The 19,519-nt window shown below is 42.6% G+C and overlaps 1 protein-coding gene across 4 annotated transcripts in view; it reads right to left on the reverse strand.

Annotated features, from left to right (window-relative positions):
• TOM1 (target of myb1 membrane trafficking protein) overlaps positions 1-15,324 on the reverse strand; it is a 244,150-nt gene extending 228,826 nt beyond the window's left edge. For 3 of the 4 annotated variants that reach the window (XM_069231390.1, XM_069231388.1, XM_069231389.1), the window contains exons 1-2: positions 15,181-15,324; positions 3,880-3,964 (exon numbers count right to left, since the gene is read on the reverse strand). In XM_069231390.1, the coding sequence (XP_069087491.1) occupies positions 3,880-3,964; positions 15,181-15,232 (137 nt within the window). In that variant the 5' untranslated portion in view covers positions 15,233-15,324. Of the gene's footprint in view, positions 1-3,879; positions 3,965-13,860; positions 13,991-15,180 lie in introns of those variants that run through there. The other variant, XM_069231391.1, reaches the window with a different exon arrangement.
• Between the last annotated feature and the right edge of the window lie 4,195 nt (positions 15,325-19,519).

Here is a 19,519-nt window from a genome sequence, read left to right on the forward strand (position 1 = left end):
TTTTAAATCGATACTAAAATATTCTGAATGTTGCCAAAATGGGAGTAGAGGAGCAACTTCAAGCGGCGACTGCTCAAAAGCACGCAATCTGGGCAAATGGGGAGATTCCTATGGGAAAGCTAACCTTCCAAAGGAAGTGTCACTGTTTTGTGGGCCTTGATAAGCACTAGTAATCAGTGTTAACTTGGAGTACATTTAGCTGACGTTTTAAAGCCAAGATTAAATATTACATATCCTAGATCCTTGTATAAAGCGTACCAACTCTACCATATCTAGTACTGTTGTATGTTATTCTTAGTGACTTACACATCCTGTTAACGGTACTGTCAAGGTCTTTCATAGACACTACCTGTATTGAGTGTGTTTCTAAGCTCCCCTAACATTTTTGTGTAATGGGAAAAAGTCTTGAGCAGATTGCAAGGCGTTTTCTTTGGATCCTGTGACAGTGGGTACTTATTAAGGAGTGTCAGTGGTGGATACTGATATTTACCATTAATGTTTCAGGGTTTGAGACGATTTCATTTCATATGCTCAAAACAAGTAGTCATTTTCTAAAGCGGTCTCTCAAAAGTGGCAAAAGCGAGCAGTCAAGGATTACTTGAGGAGATGCTATGGAGACTGTAACTCAAATATAGTGTGTTTTGCACTCACACTCGGTAAGTAGGTTATCCGGATTTACAGGAGGGCCATATAGAACGGATGGAAAAAATGCACTACGTGACTCGTATTCCCCCCTGTCTCCAACAAACATCTTCTGTACCTCTGTGCGTGCTGTTCAAAGAGTTTAATGGAAATTCGGTCACCCTAATCTAAGCATGTCTCTAAACACGTTTGATTGAGCAATAAACATAAAGGCAACTGAGACTGCAATATATGCTTGTCATGTTTTTCATTCCCAAAGTACTTTTCCTAGACCAGGGGACACATCTGCATCGTACTGATTCCACATCTAGTGCCCACTGACTGGCTGGCAGGAGATTGATAAGGCGACAAAGGAAGCAGTGGTATTTCCAGTATTACTGGAGTCTCAATGCCCCTTCTAGAGAATTCCAAGTACCGTGGAATACCCGGCCCATGCTAATGTGAATAATTCTCTTGTGTCTCCTCGCACCTTCTCTCACCAAAGCTTTACCATCGGTAGGGACGGCAATGGCGTGTGCAAGCCTGAAGCACAAGTAATATTTGCTTCTGCAGAGTGCTAGAACAACAAATTAGTGCCAAGTGGAACATCAGACAAATCTTCCAACCTTTGAAGAAGAGTTCTCAATCACAATTGCAGCTAAAATCTGGTTTTATTCTTCAAAGAAGCCCTGATTTAAGCTGGTGTGTGTAAATCCTCAGTAACGTATGTGTCTGTAACAACTTAGTGCTGACTGTGCTATGCAAACTCCCACATCAAAGGTACTTGAGCCAGTGGAAAAAAGTTGAAAAATACTGTGCACAAAGCCAGACAGTAGATCATCAACAGCTCCCTCAAAACAGAAAAGTTCCCAACTCTGAACAATGAATAAGTGAAAACTTTGTACAAGACAAGCAAAAGTGTGGGAAGAAATGTGAAAAAGTTACTTTAGAAAATAAAGTTGTGAAATGTGCGTGTCTATGAAACACATTCCCTCACTTACTTCTGCAAACCACAAAACATGGTTCAGCCCATCAAATTATTCCACATGTCTTAATTCAAGCAACAATGTCTATCCTTTCTGGGTATGAAGAAATGTCCAGTGATAAAGAAGGCTTGTCTAGATGCTTTCTTTACAGGGTGCCTAAACAGAACTAAGTCCTGTGAGTACCCTCACAGTTTGTGGCTTATGTGCCACTGCGCGTGGGACAGCTTCCCCCAGCCATCACCAAACTACCTGAAAACCAACCGAATGAAAGCAGAAAGAGGGTTGTGTGGCAGCACTCCAACATCACGCTACAAATTCTCAGAGGCAACACCCAGCAGAGTATAGCCAAATGATTCTGCTTGTTCTCTAGGGGAATACAGTCCCTTAACAGCAGAGGTACCTTAACACCATACATATGAAATCTGAAACTGCATTCAAATTGGTGCATTTATAATGAGAATATTCTCCTAAAGAGCTCAAATAAAAGCTAAAAGCTTGTTAGAGATGGCTCTTATGAGACTTCTAAAGTTGAAAGTCTACGAACGTTAATAAAGCAAATAAGAAAGTTTGAGACTACTGTGATAGTAATGCAATGAAAAGCACAATGAGAACAAGCATTGTCACAAGCTAAAAGGTCTGGTGCTCATTACCAGTCGTTAGGCTTTGTTAATGCTTGTTTTTTCACATTAGAAATCTACATTGTGTACAGATATGTTACTTGTGAAAGGGAAGAATGCTGTCATTCACACTGAAGTTCGCCAAAGGCTGTAGTGGGCTGAGCCACTGTCCCATGCTCTATGCTGCTGTAGGGGATCGGAAGAAAAAATGTCAACAACACAAAAACAGACAAATTAATCAAGAAGGCTGACTGAAAGCCCCCACACGTGGATTATACATACAAGTGTAGTAAAATCAAAAGATTGTGACTAACTCTAGACCTAACTCTAGCTTCAAGACTAGCTAAAAGCTCCACCCTGCTAGAGGTACACATTTGCATAAACAAAGACAAAGTGAAGAAGTATAAAATAAAAGGCTACTATGACCATAATGTAGTGGGATGCAAGGTAAACCGGGTACTAAAACCAAACCCTGCCAGGGGCACACACTTGTGAGAATTTGGCACTTGCTCTATGTCTGCAGTCACACAACCCTGCTGCTTTCCTTGAAGTTTGCCTAAATGTGAAAAATCTGCAATGTCCTTTCACGGCTGACAGTGTTTATTATGGCCCCTGTGGGCAACTACACGACAAACTTTGGCAAACTGGATGTCACGTCTGATTGTATGTGTGTAAAATATCACCCATCTAACTTACAAGCCATGCTCAAGCAGATGGAAAGTGAAGTCAGACTTGGGTTAGACTTTAGTCATGAAAGCTAATGAATTATTTTAAGTTTACAACAATATATATATATATATATATATATGAAATACTAACATCATTGTGGCAGCAAATATGATAATAACATCTCCGCTGTCCTCTAAATAATCACAGTACCACAGTGCACTGTACACTAGCACTATCATGTCCACATGCAGTATCTTGACATTGATTACATATGAATGTAGTGGTGGCATTTTGACTGGGGGAAAAAAGAATCTCCTTCCATTTGCAGAAATGCAGCTGTTACCGTGAGATTGCTGTACATCGACTTAAAATTGTCAATAAGAGGACAGTGGGTCCACTATGCACCCACTTTTTTCTCCAGACACCAGAAATGAAACTCATAATTTCCTTTTGGCCTCAGTCCAACCATTTCATTAATTAGTCTCTATTCTGACTTTAAGGGGATTTTGACTAGAAGTCCTTCATCTAGGTCTGTGGCCCCAGATTCTCCCAATCCAACAGTATCGACATTTTCTCCTCTATTTAATTTTCTGTACTTTTCTTTAGTGCTTTGAGATCACTGTCTAGTAATAATTACTGCTTTACGAAACTCTTAAAAAACGATAGCCATCTATAGTGCCCTGAAGTGAACTACATAAATAGAAAAACGTGAAGAGGTAGGGTTTAGTAAGTGGGCAGTGGGTGAGATCTACTGGGGAGAGGAATCTCTACCAGCCTGCAGAAATCCAGATGACAATTTGGAGTTGGGTACATCAAAGTAAATTGGGCCCTTCAGGTAACCAAGAGAAGGTGGAGAGTCCTTCAAGCACTACCTCTAGTTTCTGGACTCCCTCCATCCCATAGTTTCCTCTGATCTCCGAATTCCCCAGAATCCCAACCTGCTAGCCCTCCTGAAGCCTTACACCCGTTTCCCCCCTTATGCTTACCCCTCTTCTGTCTCATTGATGATGTCACAGATCTCCATGTTGAGGGCCCAATCCTCAGTCTGCAGGGCACCGTCTGTGGCATTCTCTGTGAAAAACAAAAACAAAACAAAGTGAATGAGCAAGTCAGTAAGGCTATATGGCACAACACTAAGCATCACTGCTAACCTTTTGGACAGAACTGACAGGGGTGGCTGACAGCAGGATACATGCACAACGATGTACCCGTCCAAGAATCCTGCTGTCACAAGAATCTGGAACCACGCATGTGGGAGGTAAGCTCTTTTTTCGATGCTGGACCCTTAAGTTACAACCACAGCCTGATATCACCTGTCAAAGCTTCATACTCCCTCCAAATGAACACAGCTCCCAGGCTTCACTCTGCACACAGACACAAACACTCCTTAAATTAACACATTCTCATAGCAGTCATACTCAACATTCTATAACATACCAAATTAGCTCTTGCATACACACATACATCGTGTCACTACACTACCCCCTTTCATTACACACAGTACCAACTAGACATGCATATCACTCCAAACAAGAAAAGGGAGTCATAGGGTAGAACGTGCCCTCATGAGTGCATGGCTATAACCACGGAAACATCTTAATGAACTTCTGCTGAACGAGCATAGTGGGAATCAGATAAGGAGTAAAGTGTGTGTGTTAAATAGACTAGTTTGCAAGTTAGGACCGAAGTACACTGACAGTGCAGTCTACATGTCCTAATAATGGATCGTCTACCAACATATCATCAATGTAAATAGATGAGGAATTAAGAATAACAATCTAAGCTTCCCTATGTATGTTTGGTAATATCTTAGCAGTTGAGATTGCAGAGTTGATATAAGCTCAGGTCAAGATATTTAACATTGATATCATGGCATACAACCACCCAAGGTTGCTCAGGAAAGAATTGTCTACGTTGAGTCAGCATTTTGTCCGCACCTTGAGTTAGATTCAATGTCTAATGTCCTACATGTTTTATTCTTGTTATAGTATTTTGTTGACAGGTGCTTCTGTCCTTGTAATTAATAGCAGATGTTTCAGTCTCGAGCAACTGGAAGCTCCTCTCCAAAGTATTCTTCATTAAAGTCTGTCCAACCAAGAACATCTGGATGATTCAGATATCAAATCCTTGAGTAACCCTCGAAGTGACCTGGCTTCCAGAATACTCTGAATGAAAGGTACTTGCTTTTCCATTCAATCAACATCTTTAGATATGCCGACCACTGTGGATACCTTTCACCCTCTCACATCATACGACCTGACAGAACTCTTATCTACCTGTATAATTTTTATGGTAGTGAAAATACAAGTTAGCAAGTTGCTGCTTTGTCCTGGCCTCTTGGTATTGACTAAATCACTAACCACAACACCACTCATCTTAATTCCACATTTAAGATCATGACACACTGCACTTGGCCTCTTCAAGCCCACTCTTTTCCTCTTTTGCAGTCTATTCTTTTTATTTTATTTACACAGTGGTGCTCAAACATGGTCAGTTCAAAGCACTAAACAAGGAAGCAGATTACTCGGGGGTCAGGGTAGGAATAACGAATTCTTAGACAAGTCTTGTAATACAGGTGGTTCTGTTATAGAGGAAAAGTAACTTTTCATGTCATCCAAAATCCTGTCAGAATGGATGCATCTTCTGCCCGATTCAAGATGGAGGAGTAGCAGAAGAGTTTGAAAGGGAGGAACGTCTTGGTAACTGGAGTACTGCACCCCGTATAACATTTGTATCTTATCAGATGGGCCCACACTTTAGCCTGTTCAAGACCTGGCCAACTAATAGCAAAATGTTGGAGAGATAGGAGGTCACTGGTCCATGGCGAGCTAGATAGACAAGGCAAAGAGCTTTGACTTCAACCCATTTATAAGCTGGCAACTAATCTTGAGACATCGGAAAAGATAAGATATAGTATGTGCACCTTACTCTAGGAATGAGGCAAGAAGATTGATTTTGCACTCCGTGAAGCTTAGCTGGTCGCCCACCTTTAACCTGTTTAATACTGTTGCAGTATTTGACTTTGAAAGTCACCATCCTAAGATAAAGGTGATCATCTGAATCAGAATTATCCAGTGCAGACAGCTGAGGAGAAGAGGTATGGTACACAGGTGATAGGAAGAGAGGAAGCATTTTAGGTGGTGGTGTCAGCTTTATATTTAACAGGACTCTCAATCTATGCACTTTGAGGGAAGGAGGTGGCCAAACCACCAATGAGGGCGAGCAGACAAGTGAAAGCAAGGTTGAGCCATTATTACTTAGGAGCAGGATCTCAGTTTTCTTCCGATGTACCCAGCTTTGGATAAGTGAAGGACAATTTAAGATGAGTAGGTGGTTCCATCTTTCATTAGTTACTCTTACGCACATCTAAGTGTTGTCTGCATGCATATGTAGGGGGGTGAATTTAATAAAATATCTACTTGTACATGGGACAGGTTGCTTCATGAATCTTGTTGTCCTGTAAAAAAAATCTACTTGTCGCTTTTGTGCATTATGGCAGAAATCTCATTATATAAGAGCTCTGATAATAGCCTCTCTGATTATGCCAGTGCTAATACTATAGTAGGACTTTAATACTAGCAGCTTCCTAATGTTGCCACTTTTCAGCTGAACTACAAACTGGGGCTTAAGGTAGCGGTAAGCAATAGTTCCAAAGTTGGAATGCCCTTTTGAGTTTGTGCAAACCTACTAACTTGCATGTTTGGAAATTTACTACTGAAAAGGGCAGAGGTAAAGCTTCTTCCATGGTTGGAAAAAGAGTGGTTGGAGGGAAAGTGAACTCAACAGATTTTCACATAAGTAAACCTACACACACATTTTTGTTTGTGCTAAAATACAGTTCACAAATACTTTCTAGGAGCACAGTTCCTGGTCTACTTCTGTAAATTCTTGTGAGTTCATGAAATATGTTAATCTGCACTAATGCAAAGACATACCATTGGTGCACCTTTGTTACTTTCTTTAAGAATTGGGCCCCTAATTAGGTCTGGTATAAACCAAGACCTCTTGTTTTATTACAATTCTATTTCTCTATCAATCTATCAACTGGCTTCATTGTGAGAGATAGCAATCTGCTCATTCACAAGGAGCACATTGCCACACAAAGTAATTTTGTTCAGTGTCAGGCATTACTGTGTTAATGTGTGCTTTTTGAGACCAAAAAATATTTTTGCCTTTTGCCAATGTTTGTTACAATGGTGAGGGCTCAGCAGTTTATAAAGTTTAGACTGACCACCAATGTTAGACCTATTGGCCTTGCCAATGCGCGTTTATTTTCATGTTTCTCATAATCTTGCTGGAACTGGTTACACTGATTTTCCATTATGAATATATTTTAGAAATACTAGCATGCATCAATAGATTTTACTAAATGATGCTTTAAAGAAATGGTACCTAAAAGTTGACAGTAGTTTAGCAGAACATTTTTTTCCTAGTTGCATTTTTTTGTAAACATCTTATTTCTGAAAACAAAAAATCATCAGTCTTGTGCTCAAGCTTCCGCACTTATTTGCATTTAATCATAGAGCAATCCGGGAGCATTTTATGAGTATTTTTTTTTTAAAATACTAGCATGCATGCACACATTTTACTGAATGATGCTTCAAATAAACAGCACCTAAAATTCCAAAGTAATTTAGCAAAACGTTTTTCCCCTTAGTTGCATTTTTTATAAACATTTTATTATGAAAGCAAACAATCAGTCTTGCTTTCAAGCTTCTGCAAATATTTGCATCGAATCAGAGGGCATTCTGGGACCAGTACATGTAGCCTCATATTTTAAACTCTGTAAATGTGTTCACTGGGACTACTGTCAATACAGCAATCTGAGCTCACAACATTTATTTAGGGTGCTCATCCTAATAATAAAGGCTTTGTATTAATGAACCATAAATATAAACTTGAACAGTATTAGGATGTGGACACAAATGTTACCTCAACTGCAGAAAATTCCCTTCCCTCCTCCATACTGTGGTACTGTGAAATGGCAGCCAAAGGGCTTGTGCTGCAAGGGGTGGGCCTACTTGTCCCAGGGCCAAAATAAACATGAACACGTGTTGCCCTTTACCCCAAACAATGTGTCCTGAGCCGCGGGCTATGGAAATTCCACACCCCTGATACTTGATTCACTTTTACATATTGTAAAAAGGCATTTATCCTGACCGATATACCCATAACCTGGCATAACAGGGTGACCCATTTAGCTCTAGATTAAGCAGCACAAAAGAATAGTAATTGCTCCTCAGATTCTTTTGCCGTAATGCATGAGAGGCATTGTTTGGACTTAACAACACACAAAGACAAGTTATATGTAAACTTAGCCAGCGTTAAAACACCACATCTAAACTTCAAACACAGGGATCTTAAAAATGGTAGATTAAAATAGTGTAAAACTTCAGCAGACTTAAAAATAGTTTTGTGGTGAAAAAACTTTTGGATAAAGTGCCTAACGCTGTAGTGGATCCTCTCTTCTCCATGAATGATTCCCAGCACCTAATCTTCACTCTAATTGCAATCTGGCGAATGGAAGAATTCCCAGTAGTCCCCTAAACTGAGTTCCAACAGGAATATCTAGATGTACACCATAAAGGGAACCCCTACCAACCCTGGCTGAGAGATAACATTGTTTCGCACATTCCAGAATGGGCTTAACTCATCAACGCTCCAAACGTGAATCAATACTTTAAGAGACTCCGTTTAGTGAATACTACCATGGGTTTAAATACAAGATCTTATCTTAAAGGTAGGAGATGGTTATTCTGACTACGTTTTGTTAGTGACCTTATTAACTTATTCTCTTTGATCCCTAAGATTGAGACATCACAATGGGCCAGAAGTTCGAACCTGATACGGAGGTCAATGTTCCTCTTAATTCACAGCCGTTCCACCTCCACTCATTCCACTCAAATGGAGCATCCTTTTCAAGCAACTCCTCTATTGGCTCAGTCCTTGAAGAAACCATGGCATGGCCCCGAAATATCAAGCACACAGCGAAAATAAAGAAAGCAACTCCTCCCCAGTCTTGGAGGTAGACGCAGTAGAACAGCAAAAACTAAGATGGAGTAACACATCACAGCCAATAACAATGTACCAAACATATTCCACATGCTGTGTCTGAAGCATACCAAATTGTTCAAGTATTAGTATTGCCTCTACCTCCTGACCACTCAAAATAGTAAACGAACTGCAATGATCTCTGCAGAAGTTTTTGTTACGCAATTATATTGGCATGGAAAGTCAATGTGCCACGAATATGCCCAAATAATGTGTTGAAAGACTAACCCTGCATCTTTAGCTTTTTTAGGTCACAGACAAGAAACATATATCATCGAACTAGTCCCAGAGATATAGGAACACTTCAGTTTCAACACAGTTTCCTGCGTGGGCCAGCATGATTTGTTTTGGTGAATATGAGTCAAGCATCATGTGCAAACTCAATTCACAGGACGAAAGCCTGCACACATCTCTTTAACAAGCTGTGATTTTGCAGATGTTTACAGAGGAGCTTGGCCACATAGTTTCCCACCACTTTCACACCAAATGAAAAAAGAGATATAGGAATAACATATTTTTAAACTCACGGGGTCTATGTTGTATAATGTTCTCCATTTATCCTTGTATAAGTGTGTGACCACAAGTATGGAATTAATTAGAGTTTTTCGTATTGTTGCTGATGCATGAATAAAAAAAAATATTTAAAAAAAAGTACACATTTAATTCACACTTCGAGTAAAACATATCAATGCCATTGTTAGAGATCAAATCCATGATGCCAGCTCCAGGTCCCATAAACTACAAATCTGCTGAAGAATAATTAGATACATTTGTGTTATGTTCCTTCCATAAGCATCTCCCCTTCCACCACCTCAACAAACACTAGTTCCAGAATGCTATTTCTGGCAGCATCCCCATGTACCGATCTTCAGTAATTAAAATGACAAATGCACAATGACTGGCTACTATGTACCAATACATTACACTGTAGGGACGTTCTCTTACCTCCTCTTCGAGTGTTGGTGTCAATTTGTTAAAATCCACTAAAACCTTGGGCCTCACTTTCTGTACCACTTTGACTTATTAAGCCTTATGTGGGCACACCATAGCAAAGTGACCATACTTTCCCACAAGTCCTGCATGATCTACCTATTAGAGTTTGCAATACATAAATCCAATGGGCCTGTATTGATTCTGTTGAATGTTCAATACTCTTAACACTAGTTTGCTCCAATACACGAGTTTTGCAACACACTGCTGTACCTTGCAGTTTGTGTACAACAATTTAATCTTGTATGTGTTGGTTAACCACATTCACAAAGTTGCAAAAAAGAGTAAGGAAATAAAGCTGTCTGTTATTAAGTAATAATTTCCTGAGGTTGCTGGCATAATTTTCTAAAATAAATGCCTCTCTAGCGCGATGCCCGACTAGTTTCAAAAGAAGACTATCAATATTAAGTAGCCCCTCCAAAAATATAGGTGTTATCTTCATTAATGTATGGATCCTATTTTGGCAAGTCATCAATAATATTTTGTCTATCCGAATCAGGGGCACAACAAATCAACAAACTTGCACTAAGATATGCAATTGGGACCATCAGTAGCAAGGATACAGTTGCCACAACTCCTACAACATACTTCCGAATTCTGGTGTGGCTCAGCAGTGTCCGGTGTTCACACCCAGCCTCGGCACTCTGGATGGTTTCCAGACTGGTCCCCCATTATGTCTCTATGAGCGGCCTGAAAAGTTTTGGTGTACTCTCTCTGGGGTCCACTTATGGCATACTAGCTTTGCAGATCTGGGAACATGGACAGCATGTAAAATCACAATGCTTCCTTTCCCTTAAGGGAACCCTAAGAAGGCTGACAATCTTCTTGGTGTCACTATGGGTTGTGATGGAAACTCAAATGGGAGGGCTGCAGAAGGTAAATGATCCCCAAGAATGGGCAATTAAAGTTGAGGTCACATTCTGTTCAAACTACACTTAAAGCCATCAGGTGATTCTTTCCTCTATGTTGCACGTGCTCAATTCAATTTGCTTTATTCCATCTTCACAAACGTGCATAAACTTGAGGCATTGTTTTAATCTTCCTGGTCACTCCTTGCTAGAAGAGAAATATCCAGACTATATTACAAACTAGATCCACCTACCAAAGTCATCCTATATGATAACTATGTTCCTATTTTTGAGTTGCATTATATATGTGCCTGGCGTTTCCTTGTGGATCTGGTTTGTAATTACCAACATGCTTAATGGTAATAGCTACGATTCATTTCAACATAATTTTCTTTTATAACCTGCTCCATGATGGGTATATGATCCCCTGTTTTGGCTGATTAATCTGATTAATTATGACTCATGGATGATAAAGCTGTTCACTCTTCATTCTTCTCTTCTTTAGCCTTTTTAGGTTGCAACCTACCAGACAGCGCATCTGTCTATTTTGCCAAATAAATTTGAGAAGTTTCGGAAAGTTGACCTAGCAATGCATTCTGCCCATTTCTTGCCATTGGCTTTGTGGTTTGTAACTCACAATTTCTGGGTTTCTATTTGCTGGCTTTATTTGCTTAAGTATCCCCAGCTCGAGTGTATTCCTGCCCATGCTAAAGCCTTGTTTACAGTATACTTCCATGAACTCCTTTTCAGTAATAAACAGGCCTATAAATCTTATCTCATCACATTTGCAGGGCATTCAAAGACTGAGGTCATATGTCAAGCTGTGTGTTCCAATGAGCCTGCTTTTTATTTTGCTTTCAGCTGACTTCAAAGAGAGAGTGTTTCCAGAAAAAAGTAATGCAGTGTAATTTCTCCAGGAAGCCTACTTGTACTTTTTTTTTATGTTTTAATACATATAGCCATCTCAAAAAGCATCTTGTTCTTCAGCTGAACAAAACATTTGCCTTTTATTTGTGGGCATGAATTTCACTATTGTCATTGTCAGGGTGGGTGGAAGCATGAACATTTCTAAAATCATGTTTGAAAACTATTATGCAATTTACGTTGTTTATAACCCATTCACTGCCAAGCACAGGATAAGATCTTTTCACTGGAAAGAGCCAGACACATTGTAACACAATTTAACAAAGCCTGGTTTTGACTTTGATGTTTAAAACATATGCTTTATTAACGAAATCTGTGGCAACTCCTTTTTGAAGAGTTGGATAAGTTTAAAGGCATACTGTATTACAGCCTTTGTGTTTATATTTAGCTACACAATATTGATGTATTCCGTCTGCAACAGTGCTTATATTTTAGTACTAAACATGCAGTCACAAGTGCAGTTACCTTGCAGGCACTAAGGCTATGATTTGAATGGTTCAGCAGGTGCAGTGACACAGAGGCCAAAAACTCTAGGAAACCCACTGAACACCAATTGTTGATATATTATACTACTAAACAAGCAGTTACCTTCTAGGCGCCAGGGCCTTGATTTGAACTGTGCAGCAGGCACAGTGGCAAAAACTCTAGGAAATCCACTGAACACCGAATATTGCTATATTTTACTGGTAAACAAACAGTCACAGGTGCATTTACCTTGCAGGCACTAGGGCCATGATTTGAATGGTGCAGCATGTGCAGTGACACAGGGGACAAAAGTTATAGGAAACCCACTGAACACAGATTATTGCTATATTTTACTAGTAAACAAGCAGTCACAATTGCAGTTACCTTTCAGGCACTAGGGTCATGATATGAATGGTGCAGAAGGTGCAGTGGCACAGGGGCCACTGAACAACAATTATTGATATATTTTACTACTAAACAAGCAGTCACAAATACAGTTACCTTGCAGGTGCTAAGGACCTTATTTGAATGGTGCAGCAAGTGCAGTAGCATTTGAATGGTGCAGCAGGTGCAGTAGCACAAGTATCAAAAACTCTAGGAAACCCACTGAACACAGATTATTGCTATCTTTACTACTAAACAAGAAGTCACAAGTGCAGTTACCTTGCAGGCATTAGGACCATGATTTGAATGGTGCAGTAGCACAGGGGCCAAAAGCTCTAGGAAGCCCACTGAACACAGATTATTGCTATATTTTACTACTAAAGAAGCAGTTACAAGTGCAGGTACCTTGTAGGTACTAGGGCAATGTTTTGAATGTTGCAGCAGGAACAGTGGCAAAGGGGTCAAAAGCTCTAGGTGACCCAGTGAACAATGATTATTGCTATACTTGACTATTCCACCCAACTCTGAACCAGCTATGGCGATATCTCCCTGTCAGGAAGCGCAGCAGTGCGAGCACCACCTCCTCCACTGCTGCGCTTCCTGACTCTTCCTCTCTTCCCTCACATGGTTCCTCTCTCGCAAGCTTCCTCTTCTCCTCACCTAGGACACTGGCACACCTTAAAAGTGTACAGATCACCTTTTTTCACAGTACGAGCAGCTTTTATAAAAAGCACTTAAAAGTCCTATAAAGTATTTCAGCGCTTTATAAGAGTATCAATGCAAAAAGGTATTTTTTATGGCACTGTGCAGATTACATGATTTGGTCAGGATCACAGGGTGTTGAGCCAACACCAAGACTCGAACCTGATTCCCCATGTTGGCAGCTCTTTCAGTTACTTCACATCTTTATTATAGTCATCTGCAACATGTACAAAATAATTTGACAGAAAATGCCTTTAAAAATGTAGGTGGCCCAAAAGTTAACTGTGCCGGTCACCCTAGTTACTTCCTTTCTTTCACGCTGATTAACTTGTAAATAAATGCTTACTCATAATAAACAGGGGTCCACATGCAAAGTTCAGGATTGGGGTTGTGGCCCCAGACTATATACAGGTATGTTATAGTATAGATTACACAGCACCACCGACATCAGTGCAGCATAGCTGCAAGTAAAAAGAACAAAAAACACTATAACACAGACAAAGCTGTTTGTGTCATAAAGCTTTTTATTTTTACTTCCAGCCATTTGCAACATGGCTAAAAAACATTAGAAAAGCCAAAGGGTGTTGCACAGGCAAGACCTACTGGTTTGCCAATGCTTGTTCTTCTTTTCTTTCTTCTCCTTTCATGCCTTTGGTAATATCTTCTTTATTTTTTCCTGTCTGTTAATACTGCACTCGTGCTTTGGCATATTCCTTCTATCTTCCTTGTGACACGAGTTGTGCTTGGAATGTCAGCCTTGAAAAACCCCAGGCTTTTGTGTCATAAGGGGCAAAACATGAGTTGGCTGTCTGTTTCGATCATCGGGGTCCTCACTTGTAAACTGTAGAGGATTCCCCTGTAAAGAAAAAACACTACATGAGTTTGTGCACTAATTGGAGCCCTGTGCTCTTTTGCAACCAACGGGATTATCTTATGTTACCAATGTAAATCATTTCTGCCCTACAATTGTTGGCAAACTCTGGGAATGGGTTTAGGGGTTCCTCCTTCAAAAGGACAACTACCCTTACTTACCCATTATCCAAGAGTGGCAGTGCCCGAGATCTTAAACCCCTGATCTCTTGAAACAATTATTAGGTGGGCATGTTGCTTTGTTTAGCACCTTCATGGGCCACGAAGAGGCACTATGAGAAACATTCACTCCCTTAATCGTCAACTTCACAGCTCTCAAGCGAGCTCCATCACGCACATAACATTAACTTATCCAGATACATAGAGACAACTTACTTCACATTCAATGCACTAGACAGGAATCACATATTGCATGGAAATATATTACAGAAATACAACTTCTAGTCTTTTCTGCGGCCGCAGTGTTGGCTGACTGTTTCACGTGCAGTGTGGGTGCACTGCCGGGCTGCTGATGTGTGACTGCCGACCAGGAGATCTAGGCAGAGCACCAAGCACCTCGAACTTGCCAGGCCTCATAGCGCTGCAGGTACTTGTCTGGGAACCAGCTTCAAAGCTTGATGTTGCAATGTTTCTGCTAGGAGAGATGGCTGTCTCTAGAGACACGTTGTGGTCAAGCTTCAGAGTAATACATATTGTTAAAAAGTTAGGCCCAGATCAGTTTTGAACATCCACCTCTTAGGGCAGTTCACAGTGCTGTGTCACAAATTAAGCAATTCAGCGCTGGCTTTCAGCATGCCACAGCCGAGATAAAAGCAACTCGAGCAATGCTGCAGATGAGCTAAATATGTGTGCCAATGCATTTGAGGCAGCAATGTGGGGACGCCCACTAAAATCCGTTAAACTAACTCCTGGTACTTGCCAGGGCTGTGATAGCATATGACAATGATGACCCTTGCCCCACCTCTCGCGTTTCTGGTGTTGACATGATCACGTGACGCGGAAGTGCAGTGTAGCCCCCCTCATGTATCACATGACTATACACAACGCACTTACCTATGCGCTGCCCCACAGGGGTGCCGAAGGGGTTCCCGAGAAGAAATTCCATGACTAAGGTGACTGAAGAGGCAGCGAGCTACAGACCGGCCAAGGGTCATATGACCTGGCCAAGCCTTTCCCCAACGTGACCACGGGGGGAGCAACACAGGAAAAGGACTGCGGAGGACCGTGGAGAATGGGCTGTCTAAGGAAACAACGTTATGGCCGCCATATTGTAGAGTCTCGTTTGTGCTTCCTGGGATGGGACACCGTGGACTTAAATGAAGAAATGACTACAGGAATAAATTGGTAAATTGTGTAAAACGAAACCGGCGATTCTTTTTTTTTAAAACCGTTTGTGTTCTTTTTAATGGTTAATTTTAGATTCTGAATGATGTGATTTATTTTTGTTAATACGTAGAGTCTTTTTTGTGGATAATGTATTCGTTTCTCGTTTTTTTTTTGTATCGAAGCATGCAGCTCTCAAGAATTTACTTTGCCGACCTGTGTCTCTTAAGCTTGGCACTATTATTGTCGAAGCCTGTCACTAGTGTGCTAATGAACAACTAGAGAACGAACTTGTATTTTTAACGTGCCTGCCGTGGGCGCCATGATACAGTCATAAAGTTAGTCATTCATTTTCTATGGATCATGCAGGTATTCATTTGCGGCATAACAGCTAGTATAGCACTTCACAGTGCTGCTGTAAGCATCACTGCACTCACGTCACGTCACGCTGCTTATGCATATTAAAGCTAGATCCTAGGCACTGAAAGGTGCTGGAGCTTAGAGCAGTGTTTGGTACAGCTGCAGTCTAATAATGAGCCTGGCCCAGGTCGAGGAGAAGAGACAGATTGCCATGGAAAGATCAGCGCCTGCCCAGCTAAAGTTATTTAATGATAATTGGTTACACGGTAACAGGGCAGGTTCAGGACCATACTTGCCAATATTTGGGAAGACGAAAGAGGAGACTCTTGAATCAAAAACAGAGGGATCTTATTGTTTCCTCGGGCTGCCATTAAAGCGAATGGAGTGTGAGACGGGAAGCCTCCAAAATAAGGCCATTGTTTGCTTTAAAAATCGAGAGTATTTTGCCTGAGTCGGGAGACAGCTCTCATCTCCTCATGGGGAATATTCCAAATCTGGCTCATTATAACATCCCCTTCGACCCCCGGAGTGTGCCACAAATTGCAACTCTTCCAAGAGAAAAATACCGGCCACTCGTTGTTTTAAGAGTCTGCAAATGCATGAGCATGATATTAAATATTAAACAAAAATCGTACAGATTTATTTTTAACGTGACTTCTGCCTTTGTTTCTTTTAATTGCCATTCTGAGATCATTAATGCGAACCTAGAGCACATTTAAAAGTGATTTTATTACAAGACCAGAGGCTCATATTATGCTTTAACTTTTCTTACTTTAGTGTATATCAGCCAAGAACTACGTATCCCAGAAACCCTGGGAAAGAAACTACAGAAATACATCACAATGGGGCTAACTAATCACACAACAAACCCCCTGATAACAATCTTGACTGAGAGCACCATATCCTCTTTTCTTGCTGCTCACAGTCAAGAAAGGTACCCTGCTCGCAGTTTTTTTAATACATTTATTCTAGTTATACGTTTTTACATATTTATGTGCTTATATTTATTATGTAATTTACTCGCGCTTTGTTATCGCGCTCTGCTGTGTGTATGTGCGTTCGTGCGTCCCTTCATGTGCTCATTTTCGTGCGTGCGGCCCGTTTAGAACGTTTCTCAACGTTCGTTGCTTGCCTTCTGAGGTATTCCTACTGAGGTATTCAAAAGCAGACACTCCCCCTCCTTCTCCAACTTGAAATTAACCCCTCTCTTTCTGGTTTTCTACATGTTTGACAGGGTTCCCTGTCTTTTACTGGACAACTTAATATTTTCTCCATTTTAATTCAAAATTTTTGCTCCACATTATGGCCCTCATTATGAACACAGCAGTCCAAACCACACCACCGGCGGTAAAAACCGCCAACAGAGGAGCGGTCCGGACTGCCAAATAATGAACCAACTGAAACACAGGCATCCTGAAAACCACTCACCGCCAGTAGAGGAGTGCCGACGCCGACGGCAGAGTCCGCCCACAGGCCGGCGGAAAGGCCCAACCCGCCCATCAAATAATGAACCACTAGACCGCCCTGAGTTCCGGGGCGGGAACCACCGCCACGCAAGGCCAGGCGGAAATGAACCAAATATAAGGAAACACTCACCGGAGGCCCACACAAGGCACCGAAGCAGACATGGATAGAGAGCTGAAGATAATGCCAGCCCTGCTCCTTGCCATATACCTCCACGACCGAGACCACCGACGAAGACGAAGACGGTAAGTACCGCAACCTACGAGACAAGGGAAGAAAGGACACAGTTACATACCCACCCACTCCACCCACCCTGCAACGCTCCCACAACCCTTCACAGCAGCACAAGCCATACATCCCACAGCAAGAGGTACTTACCCGACACAAGGCAAATCCAACCTGACCATAGTACAAACAAATGCCCCACACCCAGAAACAATGAAACGAAAGACCAGGGTTCAGGAGTGCGCCGCCAAAACACAGGCCACACACAAATATTTATTTCAGCTCACAGAGCTAACTATTCACAGCAAGGCCAATGGCCAGTCCATAGTGCCAGACGTATGTGGGCTACAATGGCCCCAACCTGACTCCCAAAAGTGCACGGTACTCCACCTAATGGGGCAACAATGGGGCATCCAGACACCTCAGGGGGCAGGGGGTGGTGGGGATTTGCGAAGGGGGTGGGGCTTGGACTTGGGCTCGGAAGGTGGAGGTGGTTTGGCTATGGCTTTGGAAGGTGTGGGAGTGTGCTTCGAGCGGGTGGAGCCAGATGGAATTGGCTCTGCACGGGGCTTCTTCCTCTCTGGGGAAGGGGCACGGGAATGTGAAGGGCGGACAGGGGCGGGCTTTGAAGTGGAAGAAGTGGAAAGGGCAAGGAGGTGCTCATGCTTAGGGACAAGACGGGGTAGGCCAGTTGGTTGGAAGAGGTCAGCACGGGAGAGGAAAAGTTTTTGGGGAACAATTGGGTTGGGCCTGGAGGAGGGTGTGGGAGTGGAGGCAGAGGGTGTGGATGTAAGTGGTGTAGGGGTGCGTGTTGTGGGTGCAGGTGACTGGACAGTATGCTGAGGTGTGGTGGATGTGTGATTGGTGGGTGTCTTGGTGCGTTTGTGTGTTTTTGGAGGGGGGGTGGACACAGTGGGAGAAGACAGGCAGCCAGTGTGGATGTATGTTGTGTGTGTGTCTGCAAGTCTGGTGAGTGTGCTGCATGTGTCAACTACAGTAGTTGTAGTGAGTGCAGGTGTGGTGTCTGGTGTGCATGTCTGGATGTCTGCTATTGTGGTGAGTGCAGGAAGAGGCTCAGCAACAGTGACTGAAGGTGCAGTGCTTGGGGGTGTGCATGTAGAGGGGACAGACAGGGAGGCGGAAGAGGCGGGCACACTAGGGGAAGTGGATGTTGCTGTGTGTGCATGTGTATGTTGGCTGTGTGAATGCTTGTGGTGGGAGGTGTGGTGCTTGTGTTTAGAAGTGTGCTTTTTGTGTGTTGAGGTGCTTGACTGCATGTCAGATTGTGTGCTTTGGACGGGTGAAGGGAGTGGGGTGCTGGAAGGGGTAGAGGAGGTTGGAGGGGGGCGGAATGACCAGGGAAACTGGCTGCCGTCCAAGAGGAGGCCAGAGCCTGAAAAGATCTCTGTAGGCCAGACACGGCACTGTGAATGCCACCCAGATAGGCATTGGTCTGCTGCATCTCTGATGCTAACCCCGGGATGGCATTGACGATGGTTGTCTGCCCTACAGAAATGGTCCTCAGAAGGTCAATAGCCTCCTCTGTGAGGGCAGCAGGGCTGACTGGGGCAGGGGAGGAGGTGTCTGGGACAAAGGAGACGCCCACCCTTCTGGGTGAGCAGGCACAGGCAACTCAGTGGGGAACAAAAGGGAGGGTGGTGATGGCATGGGGGGGTGGTGGAAGATGATACTCTAGGGGTGTGCCCACTAGGGTCCGCCACCGCCAGGGAGCCCCCATCAGAGAAGGTATCAGAGTCACTACCTCCAGTGGTAGTTGCCTCCCCGTGGTACTCCCCTCACCCTCGAACCCACTGGCCCCCTCGGGGTCGGATGACTCTGCCTCCGAGGATCTGTGGGCCGCTGCATCCCCACTTGCCGGTGCCTCAGCTCCCTCGCCAGATGATGCTGATGGACACAAACAACACAAGAGGGCAGGGATGGGGAGACAAAACAGGAGAGACACTTGTAAATAGCTGAAAGGAGTGAACATAGTGGCCAGACATACACCCACCCAGAAGAC

Source organism: Pleurodeles waltl, chromosome 4_2, assembly GCF_031143425.1.
Source record: "Pleurodeles waltl isolate 20211129_DDA chromosome 4_2, aPleWal1.hap1.20221129, whole genome shotgun sequence".
NCBI lineage: Eukaryota > Metazoa > Chordata > Amphibia > Caudata > Salamandridae > Pleurodeles > Pleurodeles waltl.